General features: G+C 33.6%; 2 protein-coding genes across 4 annotated transcripts; one reads left to right on the top strand and one right to left on the bottom strand.

Moving 5' to 3' along the window:
• The first annotated feature begins 285 nt into the window (after positions 1-285).
• LOC127088342 (uncharacterized) lies at positions 286-3,674 on the top strand. 3 transcript variants are annotated; one of them, XM_051029297.1, is made up of 10 exons: positions 286-525; positions 676-706; positions 840-912; positions 1,317-2,168; positions 2,256-2,396; positions 2,487-2,628; positions 2,703-2,788; positions 2,918-2,999; positions 3,109-3,208; positions 3,373-3,674. In XM_051029297.1, exons 3-5 carry the CDS (start codon positions 840-842, stop codon positions 2,372-2,374), a joined length of 1,044 nt encoding a protein of 347 aa, XP_050885254.1. In that variant the 5' UTR covers positions 286-525; positions 676-706; the 3' UTR covers positions 2,375-2,396; positions 2,487-2,628; positions 2,703-2,788; positions 2,918-2,999; positions 3,109-3,208; positions 3,373-3,674. The 3 variants fall into 3 exon arrangements, with proteins under 3 accessions (XP_050885254.1, XP_050885252.1, XP_050885253.1); XM_051029295.1 differs by having other exon boundaries at positions 289-525; positions 676-912; positions 2,918-2,949; XM_051029296.1 differs by having other exon boundaries at positions 289-525; positions 676-912.
• A 9,269-nt stretch (positions 3,675-12,943) lies between these two features.
• On the bottom strand, positions 12,944-19,152 carry LOC127084365 (26S proteasome regulatory subunit 6B homolog). Its single transcript, XM_051024792.1, has 6 exons — positions 18,512-19,152; positions 17,525-17,755; positions 14,383-14,541; positions 14,035-14,187; positions 13,770-13,853; positions 12,944-13,244 (listed from the first exon to the last, which is right to left on the bottom strand). Exons 1-6 carry the CDS (start codon positions 19,004-19,006, stop codon positions 13,110-13,112), a joined length of 1,257 nt encoding a protein of 418 aa, XP_050880749.1. The 5' UTR covers positions 19,007-19,152; the 3' UTR covers positions 12,944-13,109.
• Positions 19,153-20,790: the final 1,638 nt, after the last annotated feature.

The following is a 20,790-nucleotide window of genomic DNA, read 5'->3' as shown; positions in this document are numbered from 1 at the left end:
TTGTAGTCTTTAATATATATTTTTTGGTATAAAATAAAAAAGATTTCATTAAAAAACTAAAGAGATAGTATTGAACTTAATATTTTTGGAGGCTGTGTACGTTAGGGCTGGACAAACGGTCCAAGCCCGATCCGGAACCGGCATAATCGGAAAAAAAATGAAAAGGGATTGGGCTGGGTCGGTTAAACGGTTTAATCGGTTGGTCCAAACAGTTTAATATGGGTAGCATTGGACCGGTTCGGACCTATATATATGAACCATTTAAAACCGAACCGAACCGGTTTAATTCACAATTTTACATGCTGGCAATTTCACAAAGGCCCTAGCCTTTTTCCATTCAGACTCAGCAAAACACACATTTCCTCACTTTTCTCATCTCACGCTCTCTCACTTTCTCTTCAAGAACTGTTCATCTTCTCAAACCCTAATCCACCGTCGCCGCTGCAAAAACCTTAATATGGCATAGATCCTTCTTCTAAACCGTGTATATTGTTCACTGAACTCTTCTTCATCATCTTCTTTAAGGTATTTTCGTTTTCTTCTTCTATTTTTTCAGTCTTTTGTTTCTTCTATATATTTAGGGTTTTACTTTGTTCATGAGTTTTCATATGAATATTTGAGTTTTAATGTTTCAAAGTTATAAACTAACATTATTTATTTGTTTTGACATGTTAGATCTCTGATTCTTCTAAAAAACTCTAATCAGGTAATGTTACTTTTCTGTTTGATTCTTGATTTAATAGCTAATGTTATCTCTCTGATTCTTGATTTATTTGTATTAATTATTTTGTTGGATTTTGTTTTGACATGTTTTATTATATGGACTGGAAATTGGAAAGATGGAGCAAGGAGATAGTAGTAGAGAAGTACCACCAGTTGGGTTGGAAATTATGGAGCAAGAACAACAAGACAGTAAGTGTTAATTAACTCTATTTTTTGCCTATGTTGTTTGAATGTGAAATATTGGTTAGGCTATTAGAAGTTTTCAAATGTTAATTTTATTTTGTGTTTTGAAAAACCTGATATGAATTAACAAATATATAATACAGTATTCCTTTTAATAATCTAATACAATATTTTAAAACTACTAGTATTCCTTTTAACCTGATTTTGTGTTTGTACAGTATGTGAACAAACAAATATATAACTAGTATTCCTTTTAATAATCTAATACTACTTATTACTAGTGTTTCTTTCATGCTCATTAGTAGATACAGTATGTGAAAAATAAATAATTTATTAACTAGTGTTCTTTTTTATGTAAATGTTTTTGTTTTACTAAGTGTATTTTTGTATGCTTTATTAATCGTTTGCAGCTGCAACTGAGGCTCTTATCCCTCCTATTGACCATAGTAGAAAGAGAAGGAGGCCTAATGCGGATGGTCCCAAGAAAAAATCTTCATGTTGGGACCATTTTATCGAATTAACTGATGTTGTGGAACAAACTGCTGCCTGTAAGCATTGCCATAAACGATATAGATGTGATCCTAAATCACACGGAACGTCTAACATGCTCGCCCACTCCAAAATTTGTTACAAAAATCCTTACCTAGAAAATGACCTGAAACAAACCAACCTTGCTTTTGGTAGTGGTGGCTTGATTTCTGTTAGCCCAAAGTTTGATAAAGAAGCTTGTAGAAAGGCAATAACTCTGTTTGTTATCCTTGATGAACACCCATTTAGAGTAGTTGATGGTGAGGGTTTTATATTCTTATGTAATCAATTAGAACCACTTTTGACTATCATTGATGGTGAGGGTTTTATATTCTTATATTCTTCACATTTTCTAAGGGCTGATGCATTTAAGCAACATTTGAAGGATAAAGATACCATTGATAAAAAAAATGAACTTGAGAGGTACTTGAATGATCCTTGTACAAATGATAATGACAAATCATCCCTTCTAACTTGGTGGAAACAAAATAAACCTCGTTACCCAATCCTAGCAGCAATGGTGAAAGAAATTTTGGCCACCCCTGTATCAACCGTAGCTTCGGAGAGTGCATTTAGCACCGGGGGGAGAGTTTTAGAATGTTATAGGAGCTCTTTGAGTCCAGCAGTGGCTGAAGGGCTGATATGTACTCAGAACTGGTTGAAGCCAGCTCGTACATATTTCAAAGACATCAATTACATAGAAGAGTTTGGGATAACTGAGGAAATCATATCAGGTACCAAAATTCTTGCTCAATATTTATTTATTTATATATTTTTGTTGGTTTCCATTAACTATAACATTTTCATTTTTATTGTTTCAGAATTTCAACAATGCTTCATAACCGCAAATATTGGGGCTGCTGGAGCTGGAGCAGCAGTTGGAGGTGCTACTGGTGCTGCTGTAGGTTCTACTCAAACACAACCAATAGGTTGTGATTGAGAAATATGATGCTTCTAATTTTGTAAGATAATGACTATTTTGCATAATTATTTCTACTTTTTTATACTTAATTTATATTATACTAATTCTGCTTTTATTTATTTTTCCACAGTTTGAAATCATTTTGATATTTTGGAGTCATATATGACTTGTACATCTTGGCACAACACATAATTATATTTTGTAAGCCTTTTTTGGGAGGTCAAATTTTCTGTGATGAATCTTGGCACTCACTCAAGCTTCAATGAAATTAGGTAATGTTTAATTACTATATATCAGTTTTAATTTAACATTCATTATACTTATAATCTATTCAAATTCATTTCAGATTAAGATGTTTTGCTTGTTGGAATTTGGCATTTTGTTTTCAAATGTTTGGCTTGCTTACTATGAGACTGCTCATTTGTCAAAGAGGTACTTTATTTTATAACAAAACTGATTTGTCCATGTGGTTGTGAATAGATGATTTATCAAAACTGACTTAATTCATTTAATACATTTTCCTGTAGTTTTAAAATATTGTTTCATTTAATTTCCATGTAGTTGTGAATTGAAAGCCACAAAACTCTATAACAGTAAGTAACGGTTCCAAGCAACATTAAATTTCCATGTAGTTGTGATTGAGGTACTTGTTATAATTAAATATTGTTTCATTTAATTTTCATGTAATTGTTAAATGATGATTTATCAAGAATGGAACCTTATAATTTTCCCATGCTCTTTCCTCTTTATAGGGTCAAGCTCTAGAATAGGCATTGCTGAGTTGAACCATGGGAAAGTGAATGCTCAATAGATTTAATTGGTGTACAAACAATAGGTTCCGTTGATATCAAGGTATTTATTTCCTCTATTAAACAATCAATTGAAATAAGAATTAAAAGAATGTTATGTCAAAAACCACTGCATCAATATTTTGGCTGTTCCTTTATTTTTTGTTGTACTTTGCAACAATCAGTGTTAATGTTATTCATGTTTCCCTTATTGTATTAAATTGTTAGGTTCAGCATATGCAGATTCAACATACCCCAATTCAACAAATATGCCAATTCAACAATGCATAATGGTTTATCTATATCTTTATCTCAAGAACTACAATCACAATATTTGTCCTTCTTGTTGGATGAATTATTGATCATGTTGCTTGTTGGATGGTTTTAAACTTCTTTGATACTCACTATGGATGATTGTAATTATAACTTTAGATGTGTTGTGTCTATATTAATAGTGTTGTTATAATGCTAAATGTTAAGATAATTAGACATGTGATTGATAATATATTTATTAATAGCCTTGAGCTTGATATATGGATTTGATTTTATATAATGATATCCTATATTCAATGACTTTGTGATGAATGATGTTATAGATATAGAAAAATCTGACTAGTCAATTTTATGTGAAAATAAATTATTTTAAAATATTAAAAGAAAAGTTAACTTTCTTGTAGTTGGGCTGCAATTTTAAATAGGCACAACCCGTATAAATCCAACCGAGATACCCGTCAAACCGTCAAACCGAAACCGAATTTAACCGATATTAAATTAACCAAAATTGGGTCTATTTTCTTCATCCACGGTTTATCTTGGTTTGGGTTTTTGGACCCGAAACCGACCGGACCCGACCGTTTGTCCACCCCTAGTCTATATTAATAGTGTTGTTATAATGCTAAATGTTAAGATAATTAGACATGTGATTGATAATATATTTATTAATAGCCTTGAGCTTGATATATGGATTTGATTTTATATAATGATATCCTATATTCAATGACTTTGTGATGAATGATGTTATAGATATAGAAAAATCTGACTAGTCAATTTTATGTGAAAATAAATTATTTTAAAATATTAAAAGAAAAGTTAACTTTCTTGTAGTTGGGCTGCAATTTTAAATAGGCACAACCCGTATAAATCCAACCGAGATACCCGTCAAACCGTCAAACCGAAACCGAATTTAACCGATATTAAATTAACCAAAATTGGGTCTATTTTCTTCATCCACGGTTTATCTTGGTTTGGGTTTTTGGACCCGAAACCGACCGGACCCGACCGTTTGTCCACCCCTAGTGTACGTTAGTCACCGTTCTTGCGTGACAAAATAAATAGAAATTAACTTAATTACAATTTAATTTTGAAACTTTAGATTTTGTGCCCGCCTGACACTCTTAAAGAAAACTTTGTATTTAAAATTAATTTTATTTTTAAATTGTGCCCAACCTGTTGCAATTAACTTAAATCAAATTTGTAATATACTCAAACAAATAGTTAAATATATTAACGTAGCAAAAGTGTGATCAATGTTGCCTATTAACAAAACGGCATAATTAATATTAAATCTTTTAATTTAATATTTTATTTTAGTCTTTTATCCAAAAAAAAAATGTTATAAGTTAATTTCTTAATTTCACTTTTGTTATTATATTTAATCTCTTCCGTCAATTTCTGGCAAAATAACGTTAAATTTTGATGAAGTAGCTTGAAGACAAGGTCATTGGTGCAAATCTGAATCAGTATATGTAGTTGAAAATTGATACATTATTTAAACGGTAGGGGTTTGGTTTTCGGGAGGATCCTGCAATTTAAACTGTATATCAGTTTTTAACTACATGTGTTGACTCAGATTTGTACCAATAACCTTGTTGTCATACTATATCACTATAACTTAACATTTTTTTTGTTAGAAATTAAAGAAATGAATCAAATAAGATAACAAAAGTGAAATTAAGGAACTAAAACAGAATCTTAGATCAAATTAAAAAGACTAAAACATATATTAAGTCTGACAAAATTATAAAATAATAAGAGTACTTTTGGTGTGCACTCATTTTAGATCAGAAGATCAAGAGTTTCTTTTATATGTTTCAAATTGTGGTATTTTAAATTCTTTAGATTTTGTTTAATAATTTCATGGGAAGAAGAAAAAATAATTTTAAGAAAAGGAGATTTGAAAAAAAATATATTTAATTTTTTTGAAATTATTATTTTGTATAAAATTATAAATAATTGTTTATCATTAAAACACTTTCATATCATACAAATTTGGGTTTTCTAGAATTTTTATATTAAAAGTAAAATGAAACTTTCTAAAAACCCTGCCTACATAAATCTATCAATTATTTTTACTACATTCTTCGCTTTCTTTTTTCAAACATTCTTCGTTACAAAATCTCAAGCAAAACCTTATTAAAATCTTAAAATTTCAATTGTTTTAGAATTTTGAAAAGTTTAAAAATCAGTTTATACAACCTAAATTATCATAAGAGTATTGTACTTTGACATTTTTAAAATGTCGCACGACACTGTTTAAATTTGTGAAACAAACTAACAACCGGAAAATGCATAAGATAAAACAACACATTTAAACTGTACAGTAGACATGTTCTAGAATACATCATCGGTCGTTTGATTATCCTAAATAATTTTTCGAACAAGGAAAAATACTATTAATTCTCGAAAGAAAATTCAAGAAAAATTTAAATAAAAAAAAGAAAAAAGAAAAGAAAGAGGAAGAAGATAAGACTTGTTAAATATGTAACTCTTTGTGTTGAAGTTGAAATGATGTGTTTGTATTCGACAGGTGTCGAAATTAGTTTGTGTCGAACAGAGTCTGTATTTGTTGTATTTGATATAAAGTCAAATATAGTCTATCGAAGCATGTAGTTGAAGCATGTAGTTGCTGAAGGAGTCGAAATAGTTAACTTTAGCTTAGTTTTAGTTTGGTTAATTGTTTTTATGATTAGTTGGAGTGCAAGTAATCTCATCGATAAATAGATATGAACTTTATTTCATTTGCAATCAAATGTAAGGAAGCATTGTGTAGTTTCTGAAATCACGGTTGTAATTAACACACATTATCAAACATTTAGAGTGTAGTTTGCACAACTACATTACATTTTTCTTCTTCCTCCAGAATTTTTCTTTTCTCTCACTTTCAATTGTATTGTTTTCTTCTTTCAATTCTCTGTGTAGTTAGAATCATATTGCAACCAAGTAGAGGTTCTTTCACCTTAGTAAGGTTGAAGAACAAGAGTCAGGATCAATCATAAAGATTGATTCTTGTTCATCAAGATTTATTCGGTGATCAGTGCATTTTGATGCACATTCTTCTATATTTATACTTATGCATTTCCATGTTTTAGTTTGGTTATTTTTCCCTTTTAATGTGTTTTCATAATTTATGTTATTTTTGCACTTATTAAATTTTCGTATTTAATTTTCAGCATTAGCAGCTTTCGCGAGAAAAATCATATCTTGAGCTAGGAGTATCAGATTGAGACGTGCTACCAGTTGATGGAAAGCTAAGAAAAAGATCTACAACTTTTATTCAGGAGTCGAGAGCTGAATCGGACTGTAGCAGGGCCAGAAAGTCTGTTGAAGTTGCAGAATTTTATTTGTATTTTTGTTGGGTCATTTGTAGTGGGCTGGGTCGACCCAGTTGAGTTGTAAAACGGGTCTTTGTTTTCCCCTAGGTCTAGCAGCCGTACACCATGGGGAAGGGGACTATTCACGAAATACTTGAAAGCTTTGGCAAGAATTCTCATGAAGAACTAATCGATCCAAACAATTTGCTGTATTCGGGTTCCGATACCTTGAGATTTTAGTAATTCTTATTCAGGTTTTTTATTCCTTTCAATATTAATATATGTATTTTGTTTGCTTAATCCGATTTACATATGCTATATTGATTTAATCTGATTGATTGTGTGATCCTAACTATAGTCACGATTTCGTTTGCTTAATTCGCTATCGAGTCCGTTTAATTCATGTTTGCTTAATTCATGAAACTTAATCCCGTTTGCTTAATTCGGATAATAGGAACATACAACTTATACTATCAATTGCGCTTGTCAGTTGATATTATAATCGAATAGGAATAGTTAATCTGCGGTTGGAATTACGATAGTCGATGATAGGCAAAGACCGAATCAGTAAATTGTTGCTACAGCTTATTTCAATAATCACTTATTTTAATCTATTTTTTTAATTGAATCCTAAACCAACCAAAACCCCATTAATCGTTACTATCATTGGTTAATTCATTCAAGAATCCTTGTGAGAACGATAATCCGAGTCAATTTGTCGCTAACTACGTTTTGTCAAAAATACTCGTTTTTGATCCGCGCGCGACAGCGGATCATTCGGTTACCTTCAAGATTGGAGTTTTTCCAACATCTGGTATCTAGAGTACTGGTTATGTGATCTTTGAGACGTATTGAATCACAATGAGTCATCCAAACGGACATTTTTCAGCGAATCTTCCAATCTTAGATGATAACAATTATGAAAATTAGTGTAAGCAGGCGAAGGTTGTTTTCTTTTATCAAGATCTTTAGGATCTTGTGAAGAATGAAGTAACACCAATTGGATTGAATGCTACAGATGAACAAAAGATTACACATAAAGATTTGAAGAAGAAATATTAGAAGGCTCTCTTTTTAATCCATCAATATGTTGATCTAGACAACTTTGAGAAAGTTGGTGATGTAGATTCAACAAAGGAAGCATGGGATATCTTAGAGAAATCATTTGGAGGCGCTGATAAAGTGAATGAGGTGAGGTTACAAACTCACAAAAGAATGTATGAATTACTTCAGATGGAAGATAATTAAAACATGACTGACTTCTTCACTAGGGTAACAAGATTGGTGAATCAAATCAAAACGTGTGGAGAAGTGATGACATCAAAATATGTAGCGTCAAAGATTTTAAGGTTGTTGCATCCAAAATTTGATCATGTGGTAGTAGACATAGAAGAATCAAAGGATTTGTCAAGTATGACAAAATAAGAGCTTCAAGGGACTCTTGAATCTCACGAACAAAGAATGGCTGAAAGAACTGCAAGCAAGTCGCAGACTGGCGTGGCTTTGGAAGCTCAGTCGACTAAGAAAGACAAAGGAATATGGAATGGTAACTAAGGTAGATGAAGTTACAATAATTTGAATGGTAGAGGAAACCATCAAGAGGGTAGTTCTTCAGATCAAAGACAATCTTCTAACCAAGGAAATCACATAGGTGGCGGTGCAGGTAAAGGAAGAGGTGATGGAAGAAAATTTGATAAAAGTCATATTCAGTGTTACAATTGTCAAAAGTATGGACATTATGCAAGTCAATGTTAAGGAGGCAAGAAATATCAAGAAAGGTATGAAAGCTTTCAGAAGACGAAGTGATTCTAATGGTCATAATGAAAGAAGAAGAAATATTCAAAGATCAATGGTATCTCGACTTAGGTTATTCGTCACACATAACTGGAAGAAAAGATTGGTTGATCAACAGCAGTCCCTCGTCGAAGAACAAGGTAAAATTTGCAAAGAATAATACCCTATCTGTTGAAGGTATTTGTGATGTTTTGACCAGGAGAAATGATGGTAAACAATCAGTAATTTCCAATGTGTTGTACATACCTGGCATGAAGAGTAATCTGCTAAGTATAGGTCAGTTGATCAAAAGGAATTACAAAGTATTGATCAAATATAGAATGATGAGAGTGATCGACTCGAGTAACAGATTAATCTTGAAGGCTCCTATGTCTCAGAATAGAACCTTCAAGATTAAACTTGATGTGTTGGAACACAAGTTCCCGGCGACTACAACTAGCAGGGACGAATGGTTATGGCATTATAGACTTGGTCACTTGAATTTTAATGACATCAGTAATCTGAAGAAGAAGAACATGGTTTCAGGCCTACCAGAAATTCATATTCCAGAAGAATTATGTGAAGAATGTGCTCAAGCAAAGCAACACAAGAATAACTTTAGCAAGGATGCAAGAAGCAAGTCAAAATCCAATCTCGAGATAATCTACTCAGACGTGTGTGGTCCTCTCCAGGTAGATTCACTTGGAAGTAACAAGTAATTTGTTACGTTTATTGATGATCAAGGCAGAAATTTGTGGACCTACTTAATCAAGAAGAAAAGTGATGTGATCGATGTTTTCGTCTAGTTCAAAGCAATGGCATAAAGACAAAGTGGTCACAATATTAAGATTCTGAGAACAGATGGAGGTGGAGAGTACATGTCAAAATATTTTGACACACTATGTATCAAATAATGAATTATGCATGAGGTGGTGACACCATACACTCCTCAACAAAATGATATTGTTTAAATAAAGAAAAGAACCATTATGAATATGGTGAGAAATGTGTTAAAAGGCAAGCGTATCCCAAATGAGCTATGGGGTGAGGTTGTGTCGACTGCAACATACATATTGAACAGATGTCCAATAAAGAGGTTTGAAGGTATCACACCAGAAGAAGGTTGGTCTGGTGTCAAACCTAGCTTAATCCACTTGAAGGTATTTGGATCCATAGCACATAGACATGTGTCATATCAACTGAGAAGAAAGATGGATGATAAGTCGAGTTAGATGATCCTAGTGGGATATCATTCGAGTTGTGGATAGAAATTGTTCGACCAAGTGGACAAGTAAGTCGTGATCAACAGGAATGTGATTGTAGATGAGCTTAAGGAGTGGGATTGGACTAAGAATATCAAGAAGGATTCAATAAAAATCTTATGTGATGAACCAGCTAGTGAAGTTGTTATAGATGTCCGACAAACTATTATAGAAGTTCGACAAGAAGCCGTTGAAGGTCAAGCTAGCACAAGCAAACCTCATAGAACAAGAAACATGCCATCAAGACTGCAGGAATATGTAATCACATCAGATGATGTGGTCGATGATGAAGGTGAGTTAGTATATTATGCATTTTATGCAAATACTGAGACAATGCAGCTGAAGCGTTGAAAGACTTGAGGTGGATGAGGTAAAATCCATAGAAGACAAGGATGCATAGTCTCTAGCCAAATTTCCAAAAGGGAAGAAGACAATTGATGTGAAGTGGGTATACAAAGTCAAGTTGAATCCAAAATGTGAAGTAATGTGAAGTATTTGCACCAGTAGCTAGAATCGAAACAATTAGAATGGTTGTTGGTCTAGCTAATATGCATAACTGGTCAATGTGTCATATGGAGGCGAAATGTGAATTTCTAAATGGCCCTCTGGACGAAGAGGTGTATGTAACACAACCAGTTGGATTTGTGAAGTAAGACCAAGAAAGGAAAGTATACATATTGCATAAATCCCTGTATGGATTTAAACAAGTTCCAAGAACTTGGAACAAAAAGATATACAGCTTTATAAAAGAGATAGAGTTTGAGAAGTATTTGACATAACATGGTGTGTATGTTAGGAGAAACATGGATGAGTTTCTTATACTATGTCTTTATGTCGACGACCTATTGATAACAAGCAGTTACAAGAAGGAGATCGAAGACTTCAAACATGACTTAAGTAGGGAGTTTGAAATGTCAAACTTGGGAAATCTCTCATACTTCCTTAGTATCGAATTCTACAAGAGTAGTAGAGGCTTGGTGATGTACCAAAAAAGATATGTAGGCAAAATACTCAAGAGATTTGAGATGCAAGATTGCAACCCAATTTCGACTTTAGTTGAGCCTAGATTGCAATTGATGAAAGACTTAGATGAAGATGATGTCGATCCAACACAGTACATAAAATCATTGGATCACTTTTATACCTCTATCACACAAGGCGAGATTTAGCTTATTGTGTAGGCATAGTCAGTAGATTTATGCAAAAGTCAAAGGTATCTCATCTTGCAGCCACCAAAAGGATACTAAGTTATCTCAAAGGAAGACTCGCCTATGGTATTTTATTTCCTTCAGTCGACGAAGGAAAAGAATGCAAACGTGTGGTCTACACTGACTCTAGTTAGTGTGGTGATGTTGTAGATAAAAAATCGACAGTAGGATATATGCTCATGTTAGGTGGTGCTTCAGTCGCATGGAGTTCAAGAAAGAAACTAGTGGTAGCTTTATCATCATGTGAGGCAGAATACATAACAACTTCTCTATGTGCATGTCAAGCAACATGGATGATGAATTTAGTCGAAAAAATTACAGGAAAGAATCATGGAGAAATGGCCATGAAGATCGACAGCATGTCTGCTATCAACCTGGAAAATAATCTGATAGCACACGGAAGAAGAAAACACATCGAAATGCGGTTTCATTATCTGGGAGAACAAGTAACAAATGGAAAGTTAAGCCTGGAACATTGCAGATCGGAGAATCAGATTGCAAATGTAATGACAAAGGTTGTGCAGGTCAAATAGTTCAAGAGATTAAGAATAATGATGAATGTAGATATCTTAGACACAATGAATTAGGTAGTTTGTTAAATATGTAATTATTTGTGGGAAGTCGAAATGATATGTCTGTATTCAACGGATGTCAAAATTAGTTTGTGTCAAACAGAGTCTGTATTTGTTGTATTTGACAGAAAGTCAAATACAGCCTGTTGAAGCATGTAGTTGTTGAAGGAGTCGACATAGTCGAAAAAGTTAACTTAGTTTAGTTTTAGTTGAGTTGATTATTTTTATGATTATTTATAGTGCAAGTAATCACGTCTATAAATAGAGGCGAGCTTTATTTCATTTGTAATCAATTATAAGAAAGCTTGTGTAGTTTCTAAAATCAAAGTTGTGATTAGCACACATTATCAAACATTTAGGGTGCAATTTGCACAACTACATTACATTCTTCTTCTTCCTCCAAATTTTTTCTTTTCTCACTATCAATTGCATTGTTTTCTTCTTCAAATTCAGTGTGTAGTATAGAATCATCTTGCAATCAATGAATGGTTGTTTCACCTGAGTAGATGGTGAAGAACAAGAGGTATAATCAATTATAAAGATTGATTTTTATTTATCAAAATTGATTCGATTAACTTCAAAATTAAAAAATTTCCAACAAGACTGATAATTCAATAACGCAAGTATAACACATAATTATTCTAAAGTTTTCTAAAATTCAATGCCACAAGATCCACAATTGAAGAAGACATCTGGTGGCATGTCGAATCCTTGCTACAAGTTTTTTTTAGAGTTTGATCAACTTTGAGAAACATAAATTCTACATGCATCATTCATGATATCCCCATAAATTCTACATGCTCAAATTCAAAGAAAGCACTACTAAAGAACGTTCATTTCAAAATCGCCATTCCAAATTTACTTTTAGCCAAGACCTCTTCGTCAGCATCTCTCCAAGCAGGAACCTTATTTTTCGGAGTTTAATTTATTTTTTTTCTCCTTTAGCCTTATAACCAAAAAAAAATATTTTTAGAAAGGAGGGATTCCTCAAATCCTTAAAATACTAAAAATTATTTTAAAAAATCTTTAATCATTTTCTTATCATATTCCCCGTAATTTTCTCTCAAATAAGGTGAAAGAACACTCCTTTTCTCTCCTACCCTTCCTCCAAAATAACAAACAGTATATCATAAGTTGAATGAAAATAGAAATATTATTGAAAAAAATTATTTTGAATTTTTAACCAAATAATTATTTTTACAAAAATAACAAACAATAAAAACTACTCCAGAATATATTATTTCCTATTTTTATATGAATAATTTAACATCAATTTCAGACGAGCAATAGTCATGCTTTTATTTGAAATTGTCCAGACTCATTTCCCAGAGAGCCTAAAAGCTCAGTAACCGATCAAACATATGCAGGTACTCTCAAATATTAAGCTGACGCAGTAAGTTAAAGAATTCCATTGCATAATAAGATGAAAAGTATGCAAGAATCATAAACAAATTATCATTTCTTTTGAACATAAATGACCCACGATTACTCTAGAAATTTACCCTTTAACTATATTCTGAACCGTGCATTACAACAAACAAATCAGAAAAACCCTCATCATCACTTGTAAAATTCAAAGTCAGTATCAGGTTTCTTCACGTTGGTCCTATAACCTTTTTCGAAGTCCTTTGGCAGTATGACATATCTATTCTTCCGAACGGCGTGCATTCCAGCTTCTTGACAAATAGCAGATATCTGCAACACCAACGATCAACAAATAATTAATGCAGACATCTTTCTAAAAGTTGTCATTGTCTTTCTTCTCAAACCTAATATTTCCTTATTTTATAGCACTAACAATATTTTCATTCGCTGTGTAACATTTTAAGCCTTAGAAAAACAAGTTGTCCACGGCATAATCCTTCTCACAGTTACAACAAATTATCTGAAAATTGTGACAGATTCTAGAACATTTTAAGCTTAGAAGAACAAGACCTCCACAGCACAACACCAGTTTTCAGTTCAAGTGAAATTATTAAAACTAGCAGCTTATTTTACACTACTCTCCAACTATACATCTCAAAACTCTGACGGATTCTAAAAGAACCTACCAACCTCTCCCAGAGCAAGTTATAAATAGTTGTTTTAAACCTCAAGACAATGAAAACAAAAAACAATAAATTTTGATAGTTAGTTAAATCATCTACGATCCTAAAACTAGTAACAAGTATGGTTTACATAAAAAAGATAAATCATGAACATTATTAGATATGAACAAACCTCAGCAGCACTAATTTTGTCAGGACGGGAAACATAATCCTCCAAGTCTACCTCGTCACTCAAATTCATTTTGGCCGTGCATACCTGTTTACAAGTGAACCGTCAAATAATAGGCTAGAAAAGCAACTGAAAATAAACTATTGGTTCAAAATTAAGGAGGTGAAATTAGCAAAACAAACTGAAATCACTCAAGAAACATAAAATGACCTTTTATTGACTATAGCATATAGAATTATAACATGTATAGAAATGTAAAAAGACGTGCCTGAAATACAAGCCTCTTTTGGCGTCTGTCAGGCAATGGGAACTCAATTTTGCGATCAAGCCTTCCAGGACGCAAGAGGGCGGGATCCAGAGTGTCTGCCCGATTGGTTGCCATTATTACTTTAACATTCACCGTCTGGTCAAAACCGTCCATCTGTTGAAAAAACCAAGAGGTCAAAAACCTGAGCACAGGAGAATATTTAAAACAAACGATGAAGTGAAGCCAAATCAGAGAGTTGGAGATTAAGAGGTGAGAGAATTAAAATTAATGTTGGTCACCAGAGCCCACTACAAGTAATGCACAACACATTCAAAGAGAGAATCTTAGAAATATATTTCATAGAAATACCTGATTCAAAAGTTCCATCAGGATACGTTGTACTTCTCTGTCAGCTCCAGTTTGGGCATCAAACCTAGCAGTAGCTATCGCATCAACCTCATCAATAAATATAATTGCAGGGGCATTCTCTTTTGCGAGACGAAATACATCGCGAACCATCCTTGGACCCTGAAACATAAAAAGCATAGAAGATTAGAAGATGATGCAGTGAATTATAGCTGCAAAATTAAATTCTTCTTCTATGAATATAATGAGTCTTGAAACTCTCAGGAAGCTTCAGGAAGGGTAATCATGGACAGTAAACAACAACATACTAATGAAATTTATGTAGATAATAGGAAATAGTGATTCGATAAGTGTAATTTCCCCTTTTAGGAATGTAGATAATCAGAGAACTGCTTCTGATTATCATAATGTGGCATTGGGGCAGAAACTCAAAGGAAATGATATAATAGAATGTCACAACCCGGCTAACTAACCCTCTAACAACTGAGAGTAGCTGTAACTAATGAGGCGCAACCGCAACGGAAAGATGCACACTCAGCAGGATAGCGGATAGCGGGATAACCGCTATTTGACTATTTTTTAGACTAATTATATGAATAAAACATATATTTAATGTAAAATCAAATAAATAAAAGAGGAAGAAGAGGAATAGATTTATTAAATGGCTATTGCTTAAAAAACAGAGGTAATGAAAAACAGTTGTAAAATCAAACCAGATTTATTTATTTCAAGGGTAAATCTGGGTTTTCGCGTTCAAAACAATTCAAACTCGCTCGAGCATGGAAGCACCACGCTCCCGCTACCCACTAAACATCAAATAGCAGAGGGACACTGCTATGGGCCGCTATCCCGGGATAGCGCCGCTATCGGCTGCTATCGATAACTCTGGGCGGAAAAACTCGCAATATCGGCTGATATTTACCAACGCGGCAAGCCCAAAAACTGCCATGTATATCCGTCATAGCACCGCCGTACAATCATTGGTCGGACACCTCTTCCTTCAATTGGTGAAGATTTTTCGTAGGCAAGGAGAGAAGTGACAAGTACCAAACTCGATATGGCTCATGTAATATATCTTTCAATTGTTTATATAGTGACATTCCTATAGGTATTAAGAAAGGAAATAGGGCATGTACTGTACACTCATTTCAAAACATATGTACTACATAATCTGTCAAGTGTCAAGTAACCATAAAGCTTTTACCACTTTAATTTCTAATCAGTTTGTTAGAAACATTATAAAATAGTTAACATTCCATGACATAAGAAGACAGTAGGTAGCACTATAGGGTTGTTTCCTATTAAATGTAAAGCTAATGGTAAGTGTAAAAAAGATGCAAAGTGTGGCAGGTTCGGGAATCTTTCTTGAGAAAGAGGGCAATTCTAACAAGTTAGAACAACATAATATTAGAGGGAGAGAAGGAGTTTTCTGCTATTTACACCGGAAAAACAATAGGAATGAACAAAGATGCCCCAAAGGAGCATTCTTCCTTCACACAAGATAATTCTCGAGTAAAAACAATGAATTTTTCCTCCCCCTGTTTATATTAGAACCTTGCTATTTATTGGCAACCATCCCTTGCAGTATCCCTTTTTTTTTTATAATAGACCCTCAAAAAGCCATCCCCCCTCTTGTGATTTCCCCTGCCTCGGTGCGTAGTCAAATGGATTTACACAAAACCTTTGGAATTCAAGGGACATTTGACAAAATAGAAAAAATCAACCCAATTTGAATTCTTCTATCTTTGGCAGTAAACTTGGACTGGTCTATATACATTAACTACATGTGAAGAATGCATTTCTGAATGGAGAATTGAAAGATGTGCTTATGAGCCTTTAACTTGGGTTTGAAAATAAATTAGGTGAAGACAAAGTCTACAGTTTTAAGAAGTTTTGGTGTGGACAAAATCAATCTCCTTGAGCATGGTATGAAAGGTTTAGGGCACCGGCTAAGAGTCAAACTCAAAGATACATCCAAAGTGAGGCTAATCACACTTTATTCTATCAACACTGAGCCAATGATGACATTGCAGCACTAATTATCTGTGCTTAACAATAAATTGAGAAACAATGATGAAGCTAAACCCACAAGCTTGAAAGAGAAGCTAGAAGGTGTAATAAGGATTTGGGTCACCTTAAAACAGTTTCTGAAGATAGAACGTACCATATCTAAAAGGCATGTTGACAAACCAAAGAAAGAATGAAATGAACTTGCTAAACTGTGTTGTTCCAATGTAAAGCAGCGGAACCTCCCGCTGAGCCTAATACAAAGATGCAACCAGCAAAGACTGGGGAAGTGGTAGATACAGAAAGTTATTTCATTGTATATTTTGCAATAAGCTTGATAATTCAATTCATGCATTCAACACTTTGTGAAGCTGTTCACATAAATTGTGAAGTATCCAAAAGAGTCACCGGGAAGAAAAACGCAGTATAATAACCCGGGACACTCGCAAAAATAAGCCTCAAAGAAGCAGATTGGGCTCACATTACCATTGAAAGGAAGTGAATTTCTGGTTATTGCTCACTCATGGCCCATTGGAATAGCGGAAATTATGTGACTATTGATTGATTGAAAAGCTACTAAAAGAATTATGGGTTAGCAACTCTATACCTATGAAAGTATGCTGCAACAAGACAGCAATCACCATTGAATTGCTCGCAATCCTATTCTCAGAGACTGCATGAATTGTGTAGATTCATTGAAGACAGGATAGAAAATGAACAGATCCGCACATTCTAGGTTTTTCACAACAGAGCAAAAGTTGGAAATTTCAAATTCACAGCCCTAGACAATAGGGCTGGGATAACATAAATGTTGGTAATAGAAAAAATAACAAGTATATTTTCCTACTTTCCAGCAATGTAGATAACCCGATAACTATTTTCAAATTATTTCTCATCTCTTCTTTAAAAGAGGATTTTGTATGCTAACTTTCTTGAACAATTTATAATGCAAAATTTCTTTCAAGTAATCCTAATAATATATAAGCAACCATTTTGGAACAAAATATAAATTCAAAAAGCACAATAATATTGAAAATTAAGAATCTGAAGCCCATAATCTTCAAAGGCAAACAAAGAGAGCTGAGTGAGTTACAACATTGTTACCATCATTTCAAATGCAAATGACATAAATTCATACCTCGCCAAGATACTTCTGCACAAACTCAGAACCCACAACCCTGATGAAAGCAGCAGTGGTATGATTAGCAACAGCTTTGGCAAGCATTGTTTTACCGGTTCCAGGGGGGCCATATAGTAAGACACCTCGAGGAGGGTCAATACCAATTTGTTTGTATAGATCGTGATGTGTGAGAGGTAACTCTACAGCCTCGCGAATTTCCTGCTTTTGGATATCACATCCTCCAATATCCTAAATAAGATCAAAACCATATCAAGGGAGAATGGTCAGGCCACATTAAAATATAGTTTAACTTTAAGATGACAACGGTTCATATTAAACATAAGTTGGATTGCCGGATAATAACTTCATTGTAAACTCTCATCTTTCTCATTGACACCATCTCATTCTTCAGAAGATCCAAGTTCTCACCCATACATGATAACTTATAAGATCTAAGTTCTCACCCACACATGATGACCTATACTTTCAGTTTAATGTAACTGCCCTATCCCCTAGAATCAATAATCTAGCATACAATTTGAACCATATCTGTTACATCATGCACCAGAATCCAGGATTACAAAGCTAAATAGACACTCAATTTTCCAAATAAACTCAACACTTTCCAATGTCATGCACTGTTAAGAGTATCTGTCTGGGACATTCCTGTCTCAACAGATATACATATTCAGTTTGTTTCCAATGTTTCTTAAAAAAGAAACAAAGACACTTCAGTGAATGTAATGCTGGTTTAATTTTCAGAGTAAGCCCCAAAAGTTGAAAATTAAATTTCATGGTAACTAAACCTAACAACAAAATTGATACTGAAACTAAAAATACACATACAAAAATTCCTTTTTGGGCAGAAACTAAACCTAATAAGGTAAAAAGGAATCAGTTGCATTTGCAATTGAAGGAATTTATGTAATGAAAACCCTAGATTATGTAATTTATCAAAAAATAACCGTAATCCAAAACCAATTGAGAAATTGTTAACTAACTGACATTGTAAGAGACATCAGGTTTCTCGGACTGGCTAAGAAGTGAGATACTGGAATCAGCCTCCGGAGGAAGTACATCAACAAGTGCGTTGGAATGTCGGTGAAGCGCAACGGAAGCAGAAGGCTTGAGAAGCTCACGGTTGATAGTACTGAGAATCCTTACATAGTAGTTGGATCCAGTAGTTGATCCAACGATACCGTTGTTCTGATCAACCATCTCCATAAATTGACCGATAACGAGTGGAACCGATTGGATCCTCTTAACCTCTTCTTGCGCGCGAAGAAGCTCGCGCTTCAGATTTTTCTGTTCATCTTTTACGTACTCCTCTTGGATGTCGATGAACTCGAGTTGTCGTTGCAGCGATTTGAGGCGGCTGTATAGGTCATCTTCGTCGGAGGCTGTGTCGCCGCCGTAAAGGTATTCGGATTTTGTGGAGGGAAGGGACGGTGGCGGTTCTGAGACGGGTTTTGGGTCTAGAACCATCGCGGAGGATCCCATTGTTGTGGATGGAGTGAAAAGAAAGGTAGAGAATTTGGGGAATAGGGTTTGGGTGTTGGAGTGGATTTGGGATTGCCTTTAGGTGAAGTATATGAAATGAGGTGAGGTGGCTTTTTTTTTCGAAGAGATTAAACGTATGGGATCTTTTTATACTCATAAACACATGGAAGTTCTACTATATACGAATTACAATTATTTAAACTAGTAAAAAATCTGTCTGAATTCATTTTAATTATTATATGCATCAATCTAATCTAATATGCATTGATCTAAACTCAAAAATATATGCAATAATGTATTTTGTTATTTATTATAAACATTATCAAAGAAAGAATTCAAGTTATATAATGTTTTAAACTTGAGATTAATATATAATAAAAGTTAGAAGAAAATGTTGTTAACCATCTCAAAACATATTTGTAAAGGAACATAATAGGTGACTTCAATAAAACACTTTATCCATTACAGCAATAATCTCATAAATCATTTTTCCATCATACAACAGTACGAAGAAATATATAATACTGCAACCAATTCTCAAAATTAGTGAAAACAATATTGAAAGAAAAATTTAAAAGATGAAGATTGAATTTATAACATAATCGAAAAAAAGGAATAGTCGTTTACCAACTAAGGTAGTGCTTGAAAGACCTCTTTGAACACAACATTGGTAGTACTCACACATGATGCATTCTCTTTGTTGTGTATTAAGATTTTCAAACCACTCTTGCTTTTCATTCTTGAAACTGCTACATACAATTGTCCATAACTAAAAACAGGAGTAGGCAAATATAACCCTACATTATCAAGTGATTAACTTTGGGGTTTATTTATTGTCATTGTGTAAGGGGACATAGACATTCAGGGAATGTAAATTATGTTTTCAATGTTCTTTCCAGATATATTTTTGGCCTCAAGGACGTAAGTTGTTAACCTTGGGACCATTAATCTTGTTCTATTGCATAACCCTTTTACTTGATCCAGATTTCTCATTAGCATAATGGATGTTCGAACTTTTAGTTTGATCCTATGATTTGGTAGACATGATGTTCTTAGAGAACTCAGAAATTCTTGAGTTAGAACTTTATCAACTCGATTATAATTGGCTCTCATTTTATCAATTGAATCTGAACTCAAATACTCCTTTTTTTTCTCCTACAAAATTGTATAAAACTAAAACATTAAAACATTTGTGACTGAAATTTATTAAGTATTAATCATATGCATAAAATAATTTTACCTAGAATCAATTCTAATATATAATGATTGATTTTGTCCACTACTTCAATGGTCGAAGCAAGAATACCTCTGGATTTGTAAGAAATCTATATTTTTGTAACTTTGTAACAGATTGGGATATGTGCTCTCTACAATTTCCCTTATAGGATCCTCAAAATTTGATATTGAAAGCTCTTTAGGAACTTCAATATCTACCAAACCATCATTTGATTCACAAATCTTCCAATCTCCCACATTTAAAATTCATTTTGAGAATTCAGCCAGTTCTGAAGAACTTGTATTCTCTGAACCTTGTTGAAGTCACATATTTTTTGTTAGAGTAAGTACCTGAAAATAGCCACATACATATGATGAGTTAATTGAAGCATGTACTATATCAGAGCGACCCCCTCTTGGAACAACAGGAAGAATTTATCTAAAATCTCCTCCAAAAATAATAACTTTGTCAAATATTGTATTATCAAGACCCTACTCACTCATGACATCTTTAAGCGTTTTATCCAAAGCCCCAAAGTAGTTTTTATGAGACATTGGTGTTTCGTCTC

Source organism: Lathyrus oleraceus, chromosome 5, assembly GCF_024323335.1.
Source record: "Lathyrus oleraceus cultivar Zhongwan6 chromosome 5, CAAS_Psat_ZW6_1.0, whole genome shotgun sequence".
Lineage (NCBI taxonomy): Eukaryota > Viridiplantae > Streptophyta > Magnoliopsida > Fabales > Fabaceae > Lathyrus > Lathyrus oleraceus.
This window is presented reverse-complemented; position numbering and strand designations above follow the sequence as displayed.